The 20,226-nt window shown below is 45.9% G+C and overlaps 1 protein-coding gene and 1 pseudogene across 5 annotated transcripts in view; both read right to left on the minus strand.

The window, feature by feature from the left end:
* LOC147440100 (uncharacterized) overlaps positions 1-19,529 on the minus strand; it is a 59,235-nt gene extending 39,706 nt beyond the window's left edge. The window contains exons 1-2 of one of the 5 annotated variants that reach the window (XM_086483856.1): positions 19,345-19,495; positions 19,090-19,243 (exon numbers count right to left, since the gene is read on the minus strand). Coding sequence is in view for 1 of the 5 variants with exons in the window: in XM_086483854.1 (XP_086339980.1) it covers positions 19,353-19,495 (143 nt within the window). In the remaining 4 variants the exon portion in view is untranslated. Of the gene's footprint in view, positions 1-19,032; positions 19,244-19,344 lie in introns of all 5 variants that reach the window. The other 4 variants (XM_086483857.1, XM_086483859.1, XM_086483854.1 and 1 more) reach the window with 4 other exon arrangements.
* LOC147440101 (uncharacterized) lies at positions 11,390-14,795 on the minus strand (annotated as a pseudogene).
* Positions 19,530-20,226: the final 697 nt, after the last annotated feature.

The following is a 20,226-nucleotide window of genomic DNA, read 5'->3' on the forward strand; positions in this document are numbered from 1 at the left end:
ATGTTTTGACCTGAACAAAAGAACGCCAAGATTTTTCTCCACACTCATGCCGATTGCTTTTTAGAGAGCCTGAAGATCATACCATTGATCTGATACCTGGAAGCACGCCACCGAACCGGCCACCTTACCGTGTTAGCCGAGCACTAAATGAAGAGATTATGAACCAAGTGAAAGGCCTCTTGGAAAAGGGTCTTGTCCAACCTAGTACTTCACCGTATTGCTCTCCAGTGTTGTTGGTTTTGAAGAAAGACGGATCTTGGAGAATGTGCATCGATTTTAGAGCTCTCAACAAAATCACCATCAAGAACAGATTTCCGATTCCTAGAATCGATGACATACTCGACAGATTACAGGGATCCTCGAGCTTTAGCAGGATTGATCTAAAGAGTGGATATCATCAGATCAGAATCGCGCGGGGAAACGTCTACAAGACAACTTTCCGGACGACTTTTGGGTTATTTGAGTTTTTGGTGATGCCTTTTGGCTTAACCAATGCTCCTGCAACATTTAACCGGATGATCGACAAGATTTTTCGAGCGTACAGGCTATTTGTTGGCACTTTCTTCGATGATATCATTGTTTTCTCCAAGAATGAGGCAGAACACAGAGATCATCTGCTTCAAAGATACACTTTTTGGGACACATTGTCTCAGCAGCAGGAGTGCAAATGGATCCGGCCAAGATAGACACTATCCGTGATTGGCCCGATTTGAAGAATGTCCATGAAGTTGGAAGCTTCTTGGAACTGTGTTCATACTACAGGCGGTTCATTCGAAAGTTTGCAGAGGTTGCTTCCCCTTTGCATATCTTGACACAGAAAGGAGTCCCTTTCTCGTGGGGATCCACAGAGGTGACTGCCTTTCAGACATTGAAAGAGAAATTGACTACGGGACCAGTTTTGACTTTGCCGGACTTGCAGAAGTCATTTGGAGTATATTCTGATGCTTGTGGTCATAATCTGGGTGCGGTCTTAATGCAAGAAGGCCATGTCATTGCTTACGAGAGCCGATTGTTCTCAAGGCCGGAGATGAGAGCACAGATATATGAGAAAGAGCTTTTGGCGGTTATCCATGCTCTTACTCAGTGGCGGCATTACCTACTCGGAGCGGATTTTACTGTCTTTACAGACCATCAGAGTTTGCGCTACTTCTTGTCACAGAAGCAGCTTTCGGAAAAGCAGATGCGGTGGGCGAACATCTTGTCACAATTTCACTTCTAGATTGTCCATGTGCAGGGACAGAAGAATGTGGTGGCACATGCTTTGTCTCGGAAGCCGTTGGTTCTGGCTATTTTCTGCGATACATCATAGGAGCTTCGAGGATATGGTCGACCAGCATGCCACAGATACAGATTTTGCAGACGTTTTCACACGGATACGGGATGGGGAGACAGTAGCAGCAGGATATTCCATTCGGGATGGCTATTTGATGACAAAAACCATGTTGTGCGTTACACAACCGTTGAGGGAAAAGGTTATGACTGAATGCCACTGTCCACCTTTTACGGGTCATCGCGGCATTGCTACCACCATGAAAGGGATAGAGAGATACTTCTTTTGGCCGAGACTCAAAAAGGATGTGGAAGAGTTTGTGCACAGTTGCTTAGTATGCCAAAAGGTCAAGTTTGACAGGCATAAAGCATACGGATTGTTATAGCCTTTACCCATGCCCACCCGCCCCTGGGAAAGTATTGCAATGGATTTCATTTTAGATATCCCGAGAACACAGAATGGTCACGATGATTTTCCGATTACATGGCAAGCCTGAGACGATTGTCTCCGACAGGAACCCCAGATTTACGAGTTTGTTTTGGAAGGCAATTTGGGAGAACATTGGCACGCGGTTGCAGTTCTCATCATCGTTCCACCTGCAGACTGACGGGCAAATCTGAGATTGCCAATTCAGTGGTTTTAGATTTATTGAAGTCTTGTATCTCGGATCAAAAGACTCAATGGGAAAAGCACTTACCTTTGGTGGAATTTACCTACAATAACACGATACACTCTTCAACTAGGAAGGCGCCATTTGAGATTGTTGAAAGTGCTGCGAAGGTTCCACCCTTCCTAAGCACGAAAGAGAAGATTTTTGAAGCGGATGAATATACGCGAGACTTAGATACGGCTTTTGCCAAGGTTCGCGAGACTTTGCAGAAGTCTCAAGAACGACAAAAAAAGGCAGCGGATCGCCATCATCGCGACTTGAAATTGAAGGAGGTTTTGAGAAGGCACGCCTAAGAAAGAAAAAGGGAAAAGAGAGGCTTTTTCCAAAGCTTAGAATGCAATACTACAGACCTTTCCAGATCACTGAAAAGATAAATGATGTCTCCTTTCGACTGAAACTGCCTGATACTTGGAGGATTCACAATGCATTTCATGTGAGTCTCTTGAAACCTTTTAAAGGTGATGTGCCTGATGATGGGGAGCCTGATGAGCAACCCGAAGTGGAAGAAAACGAGGAGATCCTTGTTCCTGAACAAATTTTGGCACATAAGGATACGAAGAAAGGTAAAGTCCGAAGGCGGTTCTTGGTTAAGTTCAAGAACTATCCTGCATTTGATGCGAAGTGGATGGAGGAGGAGGACCTAGCAGATACTCCTCAGATTGTGAAACTTTACCTCGATCTTTTTGGTTTAGCATAGTCTACTCCAAATGGAACCCAGAATTCAACTTGGCCGGAGATCTGGTGCAGTGGGATGCACAAGAGGGGAGTTACTCCGCTCCTTTGTCAACAGATGCCTCGATTTTGATATTAAAGTCACTGATGTCTCTTTGAGCTTCAGGAATATTGAGAGCTGACAGTATTCTGCTCGATGGCTTTATGAAATGGAATTCCTGATTATGATACTGATTTGTTCTTGACTTCTTTTAAGTGCAAGAATTGATAGACGAAAATGACTGCAGCATTTTGGTCTGATTGATCTCGAATAGACATGGTTGCAATAGGGGTTAGTCAATAGGACATCGATGAGGTCCCAATTGGATCTAGATGCGATTGCTAGCTACATTGCCGATAAATCTGGTCTAAGATCCGAATGAATGTTGAATGTCATGTGATGTCCTGTGATGTCTAGCGATGTCGTGTGATGTGACTGTCGATTTGGTACATGTGCTAGATGTGTGTTCCTAGTACGTAGGTACTAACAATCAGTGTTTGCTAAGACAGTTTATGGCTTCTATCTGTTTTGCAGGCGTAATCGAGGGCGATTACAATGCTTTCACGAGGGGGGTATGTCACAAAGTGATGACGTGTCTGCCCGAGAGCATGCTAGAAACCCTAACCCTGACTGCTGCTGAAAACCCTAATTCTACAAACCCTAACCCTAAAACCTGCAAACCCTAAAATCTGCCAGAAACCCTAACCCTAAAATCTGCCATAAACCCTAACCCTAACCCTAGCAACAGAAATTGATTCCGTGAAATACGCTGGCATGATGACGTGGCAGCATCCGGATTTTACGGCGGCTTTTCAGCCTTTTTGCATCAGCTTTTGGCTACGAAAATTGAAGAATAGAGAGAGAGAGGATTTGGTTTGCTTTTATTTAAAACTCAACTGAGTTTGAGAGAGAAAAGGAGCCTTTGCTTTTCTTTAGGCTTTTGATTTGAAGCTTTTGGGGCTCTGCTTTCAGCATCCCTTGTAAACAATAAATAAGCGGTTTGGGCTTACACTCGGCAAAGCATCTGGACACAAAGTCTGAGAGTGAAACCCTAACCGCTCTCTTGTACTTTGATCATTGATTAATACATAAAGAAATACCGAAAGGGGCGCCAGTCTTTGGGGCCAATATCTCTAGGCACGGAACTCCGCCGGGCCAGTGCAAATCTATTGTGATCTGTGAATTGTTTTGAAGTGGTTATTTGGTGCTGTTGTGATTGATTCTTGACTTGGAGTGTCCAAGTCTATTACATGGGACCTCGATTGCTTTCTCATGTTAGCCAGCCAAATGCCTTTGCACTGCAGATTTGTAAGAGGTGATCATATTCTTCACCTCAGGGTAGAAAAACAAAATGTTGCATTGGCTTGGAGCACCACACCTTGCCGAGATTGAAACAAAGAAAAGGAGGATAAGACTCTAGTGATCCATATACTTGGCACAAGATCATTACAGTAGGTCTTCTAGACACTCTACCTCCAAAAAGGCTTCAAGCAAGCAGCAAAGTTGAGAAGCTACACTGCCTAGTTGAAATCACAAGTTAGCTGCACACAGGTTCTCAAGAAAGAGTAGACTTCTCCAACCAAAAAATTCTGAGACATTTAGGTCAAGCTTCTTTAAAATCTCCAAAAGTTGTATTCCCAGCTCCCAAGTAGATCAGGTTGGATGCAATGCAGACGCAAGGCCTCCACTCAGACATGAAAAGAGGACCCATTTATTGTCAAAATGATGGCTATATCCAATAGCAATAGATGTCGCTGCTTCGCTTTACTCTGGCATATTTCCTCAGATAACCTAAAGAGTGTGGGTGTCTTGTGTAATTCCTTGCCACATTGCCCTCTTTGATATTAGCCTATTGGCATTTTTCCTTCATTGATGGCAGGATCATTTGTATTCGTCGCGAGGAGAAAAGACGACTCCATAGAGACAACCTTGTAAATATTGGGAAGCCATGATGCAGTTGTCACATGCGCACTTCACTTGCGCTACGTGGACATGCTTCTGCTACAGTCTAGCATGAGTCATTAGCTTAGGACCTAGCACGGCACTATGTGAGCCTCTAGCAGGACGTGCATGTCCAGGCCAGTCATAGTTGCATACCCTCTCTTGCACAGTTCAGTCATTCCAACATTTGGGCATTTACCACATGTGAACCGACCCTTAGCATGGTATTTATTGATATACGTTATTTTCAACCTATTATTTCCTTGCGTCGTGGGGGCTGATTTGTGACTGCTCAACCAGCCTTCAAGTCATCTATATGTGCGTGCCTTTGGGCCCTTGGGGTAGGCAGAAGACCCAAGGGATGCAGTAGCACTAAGCAATACCCACAGGACCCAATAGATCTCCAGCGTTTTCTCAATATGAATCAGCGTTTTTGATCAAGTGTTTTCAGACCTTGAGCACCAGCGTTTTCAGCCAGAACAGCCAGCGTTTTCAACCCATGATCGCTCAGCATTCAGCCCCTAGCCTCGTATTGGTTGCAGATTCCAGCCATCGACATCGCTAGCCCCTTCATCATTCAGCCATAGCCTCATCATCGTCGTCGTCCACAAAGTACCCGAGCATCTAGCACCCCTTGTGTTCTGGCTTGGCTCCTACCTAGCTCAGCATAAGGACTTTCAGTACCCATCGGTACCTGCAGTACCCCTCAATACCTCGTCACCGTCGTCGTCGACATAGAACCCATCGGTACCTCCTCGTCGTCGTCATAGAGCCCATCAGTACCTCGTCGTCGTCGTCGTCGTCGTCATCGTCAACATAAAACCCATCAGTATCTCAGTACCCCTGAGTACCCATCAATACCTTCAGCACCCCGCACTACCCCTCAGTATCCACAGTACCACAATACCTTCAGTACTCTTCAGTATCTCAGTAGTACCCAGCATCAGTAGCATCAATACCCATTAGCATCAGCATCTCAGCATTTAGCATCATTGTATCGGCATTGTGTAAGAAATAAAGAAAGCACTTGCTGTTGCTAATTGGACTATTTTCTTATTTTTAATGATTAATTTCTTTTTTAGGATATTTTATTATGTGCACTAAGAACTGTTAAAAGATTGTAGCTAGAGGAACTGCCACAGGAACAGACAACTCTGATGTGTCATTTGATGGGTGACGGTAAACATCGCGAAGGAGTTTCCGTACGTTCGGTGGAAAGGGCCGGGTTACGAGTGCCCCCGATGCGTCACATGATGAGTGACGGGTGCATCAGTAAGGGGGCATCCCGTAGGCTAAGGAGGAAATCCGAACTGAGTAAGAAAATACGCGTAAGAACGCAAGCACAAGAATAAAGATGGGTTCAATGAAGCTTTTTACGAAAAGCAGGAACAATCGCGGGAAGGCAGACGCTTTCCCGCGAAAAATCTATGTTTGCATTGCATTCATGCATGTGGTTGCATCCAGGGACGCCTGGGAAGTGTTGTGAAATGCATTGGTTTTAACTTATAAGGTTTTATTGAGTTTTTGGGCAAGTTCATACCAATTTTAAAATATGCCGGCCGCCCACTTTATAAGTGGGCAGCCACTTAGAAGATAAAGCAACAAAACCAGCCAGCGAATTCTCTCTCCCTATTTCGGGTAGAACAGCGCGGAAAAATTAAAAAAAAAACGGCCGCGATCTCTACGCGAGCAGCTATTCGTGCCGTGGCCAGGGAGCTATAAAAGCACCACATGCCCTCACTCAAAGGGGGTACCAAAGTCAGCAAGAGAAGACTCTGCCGCAAGAGATCGCGAGACTACGAAGCACGGAAGTCGCTTTTCCCGCGCAAGAGCGATAGGTATCTATTGTGGATTCGTCATACGAATTGTTGTCGCGTGTTTGTGTGGTTTGTTTTGCAGGAATCTCCCGTCTTACGGGAAGGCCCTTCACGGGAAGTACGGCTTCACGCCTAAGTCACTTACGCGAAAGTACGGCTTCGCGCCTAAGTCCCTTACGGGAAGGAACGGCCTTGCGCCCAAGCCCTTTACGGGAAAGCACGACCTTCGGGTCTAAGATTACAGAACGGAGGGGTTTCCTCGGGTTCTCGTGCTTGTATACGAATTCTCCCTGAATAAAAGAATACTCTTAATGGGGGGGGACCACCCCATCTTCTGGTCCCCAATACTGTGTCGATCTTCTCCCTTCTCTCACATTTGCAAAGTATTTTAATTTTCAGATTTTCAAGTGCTCGTGTACGCTCCCGTTTTGTGGTATTAGAGCTCGGACTCCTCTCTTTCTCTGCAAAGAAGGACGATTCCGGGAAGAACGGGAAGAACCATGTCGAGCCAAGGGAGAAGCGTTGAAGAGGAGCTTCAACAAGTGCAAGCTCAGCTTGCGGAGCTACAACAAATCTTACTGTTGCCAGACGTCCAAAAGCTTTTGGGCGGAATGAAGAAAACGAATGGAACTGATGCAGTCAAGCATCCAAACAACACTCTTGGCTTGAGACCACAGGAGGCAAGAGAAGAAGAACGTGCCGAGGTGCACAAAGGATCTTCGGATCGTAATGAACGGCCTACTCCAAGGAAAGGCCAGGAAAAAGCGCTCTCTTTGCTAGACGAGAGCAAGGACATCTCTATCTCATCTCCATCTTACTATCCTGATTATACTTCTACTTCTCGATCATCTCGTCAGAAGGAGGAAGCCGCTACTACTACTACTCTTCATCAACCTAAAGATGAGCCTCGATTCAAGAAGCATGGTCGCAAGTCTCAACATCGCATGAGAGTCTTCAAATCGGGCGACAAGGACATCAAGTTCGAAACCTACAATGGACGGAGAGACATCTCCAAAGCACTGTCCTTCATCAGACAGTTTGAAGTCGCCTTTACCAATGGGCACTTCACAGAAAGATCCAAATTACGCCATGTGGGGATGCACCTCAAGGAAACGGCAAGTAATTGGTGGCTAGCCAAGATTCTGGAAGGTTCTCAAGCCAGAACTTGGGAGAGCTTCAGATCTGAATTTTATGAACAATTTCTTCCACCTGACTTCGAGCAGGACATACGGAAGGAATGGGACTGGCTTTCCCAGAAGGAACATGAAAAAGTAACGACCTATGTGGACAAGTATTGGTCGGTTCTTCTGAAGGTCACTCCCTTCATGAAGATTGCCGACGAGGAAAAGAAAAGAAAGTTCGAAGCAGGTCTCCAACCGCAGCTTCGAAAGAGTATGAAGGTGTATCCGCATGATACTCTTCAAAGGATGATGGAGTCAGCAATCATTGCTGAGGATTTGCACTCAACTGGGACGCCCAGAAAGATGGAGCATAGCACTTACCGTGCAAGACAAAGAGGGGTCTACGATGACCAAGGGGGCCAAGGAAGAAAACGTCCTCCATCTAGAGACGATGATCATTCTAAGAAGCCAGAGGGAACTGGCAAGCGAACTAAGTATCTTTCTCCTACTCAACTCCAAACTTTCAGAGAGGAAGAAAGATGCTTCTACTGTGGCGAGAGGACATATGAAACCGGACTGCCCTCTAAAGCAGCAACGGCAAGAACAAGCTTCTGCGAGGCAAGAAAAAGCAAGGAAGGAACCCGCACCGCCAAGCTCGAACTCAATTCCAGATGTTCAAGGAAACACAGAAACGGAGAAAGGAAAGAGTCAACTTCTGAAGGGCTGGGGGTCTTTGAACAACGAGCGAGTATTGATTCTTTATGATCCAAGATCCAAGGATAACTTCATCTCCCTGGATACTGCGGAACGTTTGTGCCTCACACCGTCTCAGCTTGGCACACCGGTTACATCCGGATCGGCATTCGAGGGGTTGACAACCAATGCAACTCCCGTGCAAGGACAGCTCAATCTTCGGATTGGCGAGTACAAGGACCGCGAATCATTTTTGATGGCACCCATCGAGGGATGTGATATCATCTTGGGTATGCCATGGCACTTTCACATGACACCTATTCCCGATTATGTGGAAAAGACCCTCACTTTTGATCATGGGGGTAAGAAAATAAAGATTCAAGCTGATGCAGGAGATTGGCAGTTCCCAATTGTGAGCCATATCTCCATTAAGAAAGAAATGAAGAAGTGTGTTTCTGCTTACTTGATTTTTGCAAAGGATAAAACTAGTGGGGACTCTCTCTCTAGTCTCGAAATTAAGCGTCTTCAATTTATTGAAAAGTACAAGGATTGTTTCACGGAAACACTTCCTAATGAACTCCCTCCGGTACGCCCGGAAGATCACCGCATAGATCTCATACCGGGTAGCTTGCCTCCCAATCAACCCCCTTATCGGGTGAGTCTTGCTTAGCAAGAGGAAATTTTGAAGCAAGTCAACGAGCTTCTAGAGAAAGGGTTAGTACGGCCCAGTGCTTCACCCTACTGCTCTCCAGTTCGACTAGTGCAGAAGAAAGATGGCACGTTTCGAATGTGCATAGACTACCGGTCTTTAAACAAGATCACGATCAAGAATGGCTTTCCGATTCCTCGGATTGATGATATACTTGATAAGTTGCAGGGTGCAAGTGTCTTTAGTCGCATAGACTTAAAGAGTGGGTATCATTAGATACGGATCGCCCCTGAGGATGTCCATAAGACTGCTTTCCGCACAACCTTTGGGCTATATGAATTTTTGGTAGTGCCTTTCGGCTTGACCAATGCTCCTGCGACGTTCAATCGCATGATGGACCGCATTTTCAGCCCGTATCGGGCTTTTACGGGAGTATTCTTTGGCGACATACTCATCTTCTCTAAGTCAGAAGAGGAACATCGGAAGCACTTAGACATAGTGTTTCAAGAATTGCGAAAGCATGAGTTGCATGTGAATGCAAAGAAGAGCGAGTTCTTTCTCTCAGAGATACACTATCTCGGCCATATAGTCTCTCACAATCAAGTGAGTATGGATCCTGCCAAGATCCGAGTGGTAGAAGATTCGCCTATTCCCCACTACAGTACATGATGTACGTAGTTTCCTGGGATTATGTTCATATTATCGAAGGTTTGTCCGAGGATTTGCTCATGTAGCAAGACCACTTCATGACTTGACAAAGAAGAAGATTCCTTTCAGATGGGGATCGAGACAACAAGGAGCTTTTGATCGGCTCAAGTACTTGCTAAGCCATGGGCCTATTTTGATAGTGCCTGACTTAAGAAAACCATTTGAGGTTCACTGCGATGCTTCAGGCGATTGCATCGGAGCAGTGTTAAACCAAGAAGGCCATGCAGTGGCCTACGAAAGCAGACGGCTTAAGGATGTAGAGTTGCATGCATCAATCTATGAAAAGGAACTCACGGCTGTGATTCACGCCTTATCCAACTGGAAGCACTATCTTCTAGGAGCGGATTTTGTGATCAAGACTGATCACCAGAGTTTGCGGTATTTTCTTACGCAAAGGAAACTATATGAGAAGCAGATGAGATGGGCAAACTTTTTGTCTATGTTTCACTTCCAGATCCTTCACACGGCTGGGAGTAAGAATGTGGTCGCAGACGCATTGTCTAGGCGGCCAAGGGTGAACGCTATCACTTCGGTGTATCACCAAGAATTAGAAGCACTACCGGATTTGTATCCGAATGATTCAGACTTCTCCACTATTTGGGAAAAGCTACATCGTGGAGAGAATGAGTTTCCCTATTCCATTCGGGACGGTTATCTCTACCACCATCAGGCCATATGTGTGGCGGAACCATTAAGAAAGAAGATCATGGATGAAGCACACGCTTCGCCTTATGCGGGTCATCGGGGTATTCTCCCTACGACCTTAGCAATGGAAAGATATTTCTTTTGGCCTAGCCTTAAAGCAGACATTGATAAGTATGTCAAGGAATGTTTGGTTTGTCAAAAAGTGAAGTATGATCGGCATAAGACGCCTGGGTTGCTACAACCTTTGCCTGTGCCTAATGAACCTTGGGAAAGTATTGCCATGGACTTCATCATGGACCTCCCTAGAACTCAGACGGGAAATGACGCGATCTGGACCATTGTGGACAGGTTTAGCAAGCAAGCACACTTTATACCAGTCAAGAAAACGATAAAAGCAGATCATATGGCTAGGGTCTTTCTGGCACAGATCTTTAAGCATCATGGAATGCCTAAGTCTATTGTGAGTGATCGAGATCCTCGCATGACAAGAAATTTTTGGCGTGCCTTGATGGATAATCTTGGTACGAAGCTGAATTTTTCATCTGCCTACCATCCTCAAACGGACGGGCAAAGTGAGATAGCCAATTCCACAGTATTGGATATGTTAAAAGCTTATGTGTCAGACCGGCAATCTGACTGGGAGAAATATTTGCCTCTTGTCGAGTATGCGTATAACAATACCATACACTCATCGACGGGGAAAGCACCTTTTGAGATTCTCTATGGTAAGCCTTTGCTTCCACCCATCCTTTTAACCATAGTTGACACGTACGGTCAGGTACGATGGTTACACGTACGAAGACGTGCGGTACTAATCGAACTAAAAAAAATTAGACGTACGTTGAAGTAACGTACGATGCAAAAAAATAAATCATATATTTTTCAGAGCTTTTACTCTATTATGAGTAACTACTTAGTATTAAGTACATACAACTTAAAGGACATGTCTTACAAGTAAGAACATTAAAGATTTGGCCATGGACATTGGAAACGGCAATGTTCGAAAAAAGATGATCATGATTGCATTTGATTTCATAATTCATTACATAAGTAGAGAGTCGAGGCTCGAGAGATACAAGTGACAAAAAGTAGTACAAAAAAGTAGTGACATGTCACACAACTCATAGTCTCATGGCCCATGGGTGCAAACTTTAAAGCATAAAGAGAGAGTTCTAAGTGCTCATATTGCTCTCATCACCGGAGTTGTGGTCCGAGCTTGAGCTAGAGCTTGAGCTAGAGGTAGCTGCATCATCCTCATCACTACTTGCATCAGATGCACTAGATGCAAGACCATAATCTCCCTCACTAAGGATGTTGCCCTCATCATCAAACTCTGGCTCTCTAGGATCCGCAGGCCTAGAAATGGACACATTCTCCAAAGTGGTGTCCGCCATAGTAGATCCGCTACCCGAGCCTCGCCGCACATAGGACCTGGGTGTCCGTGCCGACGCTCTTCCACTCCCACGAGCAACCGAAGTGGAAGCTCCTCTACCTGTAGTTGCCAAAGCTCGCACAACCACCTTCTTGCGGGACCGTGTGCGAGAGACACGGTGATCAATCTCCTCCAACTCCAAGTAGAGGTCTCGAAATATTTGCTCCTCCTCTGGATCGCGATCTTTGTTGAGACTCTTAAGAGTCTCAATGGAGAGCTTGCATTCATCTACACTCACCTATTTGTCATTTACAACATGCAAGAAGATTAGTCGAGTTAGCAATTTGGCGTGCCAAAAATATGAGCACATGATACATCATACATGTGAAAGCATAAATAAAGAGTATGATGTAGCCAACTCAATTACTTGCCTAGCCATGGGCATCTCATGCATGGACCTCAACATGCGCAAATTGGAGCGACAATAGATAAGCCGCTCCAATTGCTTCGTAGAAAGTTTGTTGCGGATCTTGGTGTGTATAAGAGAATACGCCGACCAATTCCGCTCACATGCACCCCATGAGCAATCCTAGAGCACATAGATGATAGAAGAGAGGCATGAGATTTGAATTGTGGGAATTTTCAATTGAGAGGTGACTTATGTCACATGAATGATGAATGTCAAATGATGACATGATTGAGATTATAAATTTATAATTTATGGTATGGTATTATGTATAATTATTAATATATATGATATACCTGTCCAAGAACCCTCAATGCCACCCTTTGAAGGTGAGGCAATTGATAGCCAAAACATTCCCACCAAAAAAGAGGCTTCACTAACGAATCCCTCTTCCAACACACCGAGGAAGCGAATGCCGTGCCTCTTTGGTCTCCATAGTTGATGAGCTCTTGGACTCTGGAGAAACTCTCCATGGTGTTCTTCATTGAGTATCTTTGGAAGGCACTTGTCGCGCTCCTCTTGAAGTGCTTGATCCGCAAAGATGGATGGCTTTTTGAAAGCCGGATGCAAGAGGGCGGCAAAGCCATGGATTGGTCGCCTCATCCAATCCCACCGATTTTTAACAAGGAAGAGAATGTCATCTCTCTTTGGAGAGTCCTCCAACACATCACTACAAAGAGAGAGAGAAAGATAGTCAAGCATGGAAGGGTAGAACCGTAGATAGAAAAAGACAACTTACAATGTACATAAATCATAAGGTGATATGTTTACCGTGAACTATCGGGTGCTCCATCAAGAATGGTGGATCTCTCAATCTCCTTGTAAGCCTCCTCCATGAAGTGGTAAAGGAGACCTATGGTAGACCCTTCCATGTCGGTCATCCGAAGCACCTTATACAATGGCAATACCACCATGACAAGACCCTTGACCTCTTGCCAAAACTGCTCCTTCAAGCAAAGCCGTTGGATGGCCTTTGCATCTTGTTGGGATGATTGGGTCTCTTCTTCAATCCATGCTTTGAACTCATCTGAGACCATTGTCTTTTGCAAGTTGGTTTGCACATCATAGAGGCGCTCAAGGAGGAGCCACATAGCGGCAAAGCGTGTTGCGGAAGGCTTCTTCAACTCCAAGCCGGAGTAAGTGCGATATATCGCAAGTACTCTCACCTTTTTGTTGATGAAGTTGACGATGGAGAGGGCTTGGGATAGAATGTCCTTCACCCAAGGTAGGTCGCCAATGTCCTCCAAGAGGAGGTCAATGCAATGTGATGCACATGGAGTCCATACTATGTGTGGATACTCCGCCTCTAGCTTTTTGGCCATGGAAGTACAATTGGAGGCATTGTCGGTGATTACTTGAATATCGTTGCTTGGACCGATCTACATATGGAGAAAGAAGGGAAAGTGAGAAGAGCCAAGGCAAAAGACAAAATTGAAAATAGTAGACACTTGAGAGTGGAATAAAAAATTTTACCTCTTTTATGGCTTGACGAATGTGGCGGTAAATGAAGGCACCCGTGACCTTTTTCCCCCTTGCTCCCGCATCAACCGCTCGCAAGAAGTAGGTGCCAAGAGGGCATGAGACAAGGATATTAATGATTCCCCTCTTCTTGCGGTCACTCCATCCATCGGTGAGAATAGAGCAACCATACTTTACCCATCCGGCACGCACGGGGTCAAGAGACTTGTCGATTCGTGCCCTCTCTTCATCAAGCTTTTTGGTGCGCATGTCATGGTATGACACTCCCGTCCACCCTTCACATGGACCAACCGCGGCAATAGCCTTCACCATGCGTTTCCAACGATCCGTGTGAAGAATATGAAAAGAGAGATTGCACTCAATGATGGTGCGTGCAATCTCTATCTCCGCTTGTCGTTGCCTCTCTTTGAGGAAAGACAATGGACTGGAAGTTTCACCCACCGTTTGTGCAAGAGTAGCTTGCTTTGGAGGCTGCCCACCATGACTTCTTTTGCTCTTCTTTGAGACGCTACCACCCTCGGTGGAGGCCATGGTAGCGCCGCCGGATGCAACGGACATTGATGGAGAAGCATCCTCTCCCGAATCGGAGAGATCATGGTCGGGCGGAACCACCTCTTCCGACGCCTTTGCAACCGCCTTGCGCGTCTTCAAGGGGAGATACTTTGCTTTGCACTCTTGGAGAATGTCGTCGGGGATATTCGGACAAGGACCCGCTTCCCCTCCCATCTTGGTCAAGTGGATGATAAGGCGGGTGGAGCTTGAGGTCATGGTCTTCGGGCAATATTTGCAATACCATTTGCAAACATTTTGCTGCTTCTTCACCCTTTCAAAGTAGCGGCAATGCTTGTTGAAGGCTTCATGAAGAGCGGGCGGCATTATGTAGAGCTTGAGGGATGGGGAGTGATGAGAGAACTTTAGAGTAATGGAGAGCTTGAAGGAGATGGATGGAGATGAAGGGAGCTTAAGGAATAATGGAGAGCTTGAAGGAGATGAAGAGAGCTTGAAGGATTAATGGAGAGCTTGAAGGAGATGAGGGAGCTTGAAGCCTTGATGGAGTGCCAAAGCTTGAAGCCTTGGCCCTTGATGAATGGAGAGAGCTTGAGGGAGCTTGAGTAGGTAAGGAGATGAATGAGAGGGGGGATATATGGAGAAGAAGAGAGGGTGGGCAACCTTATATAGGTTTTGAGGAGAGAGGGAGAAGAGGGTTAAAGAGAGAGCATGCTTCAAAATTCAAATTCCATGTGCCATGGCCATGGCCCATGTGGCTTTGTGTGTGTGTGTGTGTGTGTGTGTGTGTGGATGTTGGTGGGGGGGGGGGGGGGGGGGGGGGGTGGGATGGCACATTGGCTTATGATGCCCCAAGGGCCAAGGCTCCAAGGCCCCCAACGTTCAAGTTTTAGCGTTCAAAAACTGCCAGCACGTGGCGCTACAAAACGGCTGTAAAAACAGTCAAAAAAGTCCGCCAACGGTCATTTTTTTTTCGATCGGACAGAACGGACGGGACGGACGGGACGGACGGGACGGGACGGAACGGACGGATCGTTCCGTTCGACGGACGTGGACAACCTTGCTTTTAACTAAGGATAAGATCTTTGCAGCAGATGAGTTTGTCCGGGATTTGGACATCGCCTACGGGCAAGTTAGGAGAGCTATTCTACGCTCTCAGGAAAAGCATAAGAAAGCTGCAGAGAAGCACAGAAGGAATCTAGACTTAACAGTCGGACAGTTAGTCTTACTCAAGTTTGAGAAGGTAAGACTTAAGAAACAAGCGTCTCATAAGGGGAAAGTGGTAAAACTTTCTACCCGTTACTATGGGCCGTTTAAGATCACTGAGCGAGTGAATGATGTCACCTTCCGAATAGAGCTACCGCTTAATTGGAAGATCCATAATGCTTTCCATGTCAGTTTACTCCGGCCGTATGTGGGACCGCCTCCAAGCCAGCCTAGTGCTGAGGAACCTCCTGAGGTTGAGGAAACAGAAGAAATACTCCAACCGGAGCAGATAGTAAGCGGCCTCTCAAATCCGGAAAGATAACACGGAAGTATTTGGTTAAGTTTAAGAACTACTCGAATCTAGATGCTCAGTGGATGACGCAGGAGGAATTAGCAGCTTATCCCGAGATACTGGGGGTATATGTCCAAGCACTACAGTTGAGGTCAACTATTTAGAAGCCAGAGGGATGTTGCTAATTGGACTATTTTCTTATTTTTAATGATTAATTTCTTTTTTAGGATATTTTATTATGTGCACTAAGAACTGTTAAAAGATTGTAGCTAGAGGAACTGCCATCAGGGACGGACAACTCTGATGTGTCATTTGATGGGTGACGGTAAACATCCCGAAGGAGTTTCCGTACGTTCGGTGGAAAGGGCCGGGTTACGAGTGTCCCTGATGCGTCACATGATGGGTGACGGGTGCATCAGTAAGGGGGCATCCCGTAGGCTAAGGAGGAAATCCGAACTAAGTAAGAAAATACGCGTAAGAACGCAAGCACAAGAATAAAGATGGGTTCAATGAAGCTTTTTACGAAAAGCAGGAACAATCGCGGGAAGGCAAACGCTTTCTCGCAAAGAATCTATGTTTGCATTGCATTCGTGCATGTGGTTGCATCCAGGGACGCCTGGGAAGTGTTGTGAAATGCATTGGTTTTAACTTATAAGGTTTTATTGAGTTTTTGGGCAGGTTTATACCAATTTTAAAATATGACGGCCGCCCACTTTATAAGTGGGCAGCCACTTAGAAGATAAAGCAACAAAACCAGCCAGCGAATTCTCTCTCCCTATTTCGGGTAGAACAGCGCGAAAAAAAAAAAAAAAAACCGACCGCGATCTCTACGCGAGCAGCTATTCGTGCCATGGCCAAGGAGCTATAAAAGCACCACATGCCCTCACTCAAAGGGGGTACCAACGTCAGCAAGAGAAGACTCTGCCGCAAGAGATCGCGAGACTACGAAGCACGGAAGTCGCTTTTCCCGCGCAAGAGCGATAGGTATCTATTGTGGATTCGCCATACGAATTGTTGTCGCGTGTTTGTGTGGTTTGTTTTGCAGGAATCTCCCGTCTTACGGGAAGGCCCTTCACGAGAAGTACGGCTTCACGCCTAAGTCACTTACGGGAAAGTGCCTAAGTCCCTTACCGGAAAGAACGGCCTTGCGCCCAAGCCCTTTATGGGAAAGCACGACCTTCGGGTCTAAGATTACAGAACGGAGGGGTTTCCTCGGGTTCTCGTGCTTGTATACGAATTCTCCCTGAATAAAAGAATGCTCTTAACGGGGGGGGGGACCACCCCATCTTCTGGTCCCCAATACTGTGTCGATCTTCTCCCTTCTCTCACATTTGCAAAGTATTTTAATTTTCAGATTTTCAAGTGCTCGTGTACGCTCCCGTTTTGTGACACTTGCTCTGGCAACAGAGCAAGGGGGGCCTTGAGGGTTTGGGACCCAACATTTGATGTCGTCTCTTTTCTCTCTCTCTTGTGTCTCTCTCTTTCGTTCAGTTCAATTCAATTCTTTCAAGTAAAGTGTCCCTTGTGTTTGCGCAAAGTACTAAATCTGAGCTAAATCTGCACCTGACATTGGTATCAAAGCTCTGTGTGCGTTGCACCTGACATTGATATCAAAGCTCTGTGTCTGCTGCACCTGACATTGGTATCAAAGCTCTGTTCGTGCTTCGGCTTCGCGAACTCAAGGGAAGAACCGCCGAGAACCCAAGAGAACCTCTCGCTTTTTTTTCTCAAAGAACCTTCGTGTCCCGACCTCAGACTTATTAGCTACTCCCACCCTTAGTCCATCGCACATCGCGCGTGCTCCCGTCTTCATCGCTATGTCTTTGAACGAAGATCAACATCGGATCCACGAAAATCCAGATCTTGAATACCAAGATTTTCTTACCTAGTATGCGGATATGGAAGGAGTTGGAGAAAAGATCCCTAACCCTCTTTTGCATTCGCATTCGCATGTAGTGTGCATCCACTTCTGTCAACAAGCAACCCTTGGAAATACCTCCAAGCACCCTTACCTTTCATCTTCACCCACAATGTTTTCACAACAGGGCTATTCAAGTGGTAGTACTTGCTCACAAGGCAAAGTCACCATCAAGGATAGTATTCTGCGAGAGTAATAAGCCTGCCTGGCAACTCGTATGGTCGGTGTTTACATTGCACTAGACCTACATCTGCAGTATCCACCCGTTTGGAGGAATTTTTATCGGTTTATGCATCTACAAGCATCAGAAGTACAGAAAGCATCCCTCACCTTTAATAGGGGGATGTCCCGTGTGCACTTCACTTGCGCTACGTGGACATGCTTCTGCTATAGTTTAGCATGAGTCATTAGCTTAGGACCTAGCCTGGCACTTTGTGGGCCTCTAGCAGGACATGCATGTCCAAGTCGGTCATAGTTGCATACCCTCTCTTGCACAGTTCAGTCATTCCAGCATTTGGGCATTTACCGCTTGTGAACGGACCCTTAGCATGGTATTTATTAATAAGTTAGTTTCAGCCTATTATTTCCTTGGTCGTGGGGGACTGATTTGTGAATGCTCGACGAGCCTTCAAGTCATCTATATGTGCATGCCTTCGGGCGCTTGGGGAAGGCAAAAGACCCAGGGGATGCAGTAGCACCTCGCGATACCCGCAGGACCCAGCAGATCTCCAGTGTTTTCCCAGCATGAATCAGCATTTTTGATCAAGCATTTTCAGCCAGAACAGCCAGCATTTTCAACCCATGATCGCTCAACATTCAACCCCTAGCCTCATCATAGTTGACATCGCTAGCCCCTTCAACATTCAGCCATAGCCTCATCGTCGTCATCGACACAGTACCCCAACATCTAGCACCCCTTGTGATCAGGCTTGGCTCCTACCTAGCTCAGCCTAAGGACTTTCAATACCCATCAGTACTTGCAGTACCCCTCAATACCTCGTCATTGACATAGAACCCATCAGTAGCTCCTCCTCATCGCCGTCGTCATCGACATAGAACCCATCAGTACCTCGTCGTTGTTGTCATCGTCGTCGACATAGAGCCTATCAGTACCTCAGTACCCATTAGTACCTTCAGCATCCCAATACCTTCAGTACTCTTCAGTATCTCAGTAGTAGCTAGCAGCAGTACCCATTAGCATCAGCATCTCAGCATTCAGCGTCATTGTATCAACATTGTGCAAGAAATTAAGAAAGTACTTGCTCTGACAACAGAAAAAGGGGGGCCTTGAGGGGTTGAGACCTGACATTCGCTATCGTCTCTTTTCGTGTCTCTCTTTTTCATTCAATTCAGTTCTGTTCTTTCAACTTAAGCAAAGTGTCCCTTGTGTTTGTGCGGAGTACTAGATCCGAGCTAAGTACTAGATCTGAGCTAAATCCTTAAACACTTCCATTGCACCTGACAGCAACATAGATTCCTGGCTACTTGCCCATAATCCATAAAATTTTTGTTAGCTAATAGCCCAATGTGCATGAAGTGTCATCTACTTTTGCTTAGTTTCCTCACCTCTAAAGCTCTTGCTGACACCAGGCTTTGTGAATCAAGCAATGCATGTAAACTTACTCCCTTAGGAAAAGTTGGTGTCGCTTCGAGAAGCCAGCATTTTGTACAGAGCTGTTTCCTTCCTTTAACCGTAAAGATGATGTATATGCACCCCAATAATAGCTGCTCTGGCGCCATTTGACAGACTTCTGAACTTCTGGCGACTTAGATCCAGCTGTATGGAAGGTTTCGGGACGCCAATGTGCGCTCTCTCTCTCTCTCTCTCTCTCTCTCTCTCTCTCTCTCTCTCACACACACACACACACACAGACTCACTCTGTTACCGAGAGGGCTTGCCGAAGAGCTTCGGAGATGATGGAGACTCCTTAATCGTTGGGTGTCTTGATGATTCAGAACAACGGAACGACTCCGAATGAGCTCCAGCAAACTGCGTACGTGTAAACGCGCTCGAAGTCGATGGCATCATATTTACTGATAGCCTAATGATCAGGTTTCTAGTAAGTCAATGATAAGGATAGTTGTGACCTTCAACTTGTGTGTTAGTGTTAGAACTTAGCCTCGAGATTCGAAAGTTCAAACACACTTGACGGGTGCCTGTTGTCACTTTGAGCCTTGAGGACGTGTGCGATGGCCGGGCATGCATTACACACCAAATACTATTCATAATGAAAAAGTAGGTATCTTTTTGGCAGTTGATTGTATCCGACGGCTTGTTATGGATGCACTAGTTGGAGCTCAAACCCCGCCCGAGTTTGGGAAGGGGGGTTGGGGCTACTCAAATTCATGTCCATTGTCCATTTTGTGCCACAAACGATCTTATGCCAGTTGGCTTCCACATCCACATGTCCAACTTTAGAAATTTTAAAATAGCAAATTGTGGATAGACATTATGAGGGCTCCCCATAGGTCCTCTAAAGGCGCCTTGGAAGTTGGGAGGGCCCTCGATATTTTTAGAACCACTGATCATGTGCAGATTGCAATATTTTCGTTTGGGGGTGCCTCAACCTCCTCCACACACGTATTGCACTTGCACTAGGTGGTTGTCTCATCATGAACGATAGGTAGAGGGGATATTCCACCTGCTATTACAGCCAGACGGGACGTAAAGAAAATGGCCCTTCTTTTCACATGCCCATTAAAGGGTATATAGGGGAGGGGTCTATGCATAGAAAAGTTGTTCCACTTTCCTCTTCATAC

The sequence above is a fragment of the Adiantum capillus-veneris genome, chromosome 16 (genome assembly GCF_014529385.1).
Source record: "Adiantum capillus-veneris isolate H3 chromosome 16, ASM1452938v2, whole genome shotgun sequence".
Lineage (NCBI taxonomy): Eukaryota > Viridiplantae > Streptophyta > Polypodiopsida > Polypodiales > Pteridaceae > Adiantum > Adiantum capillus-veneris.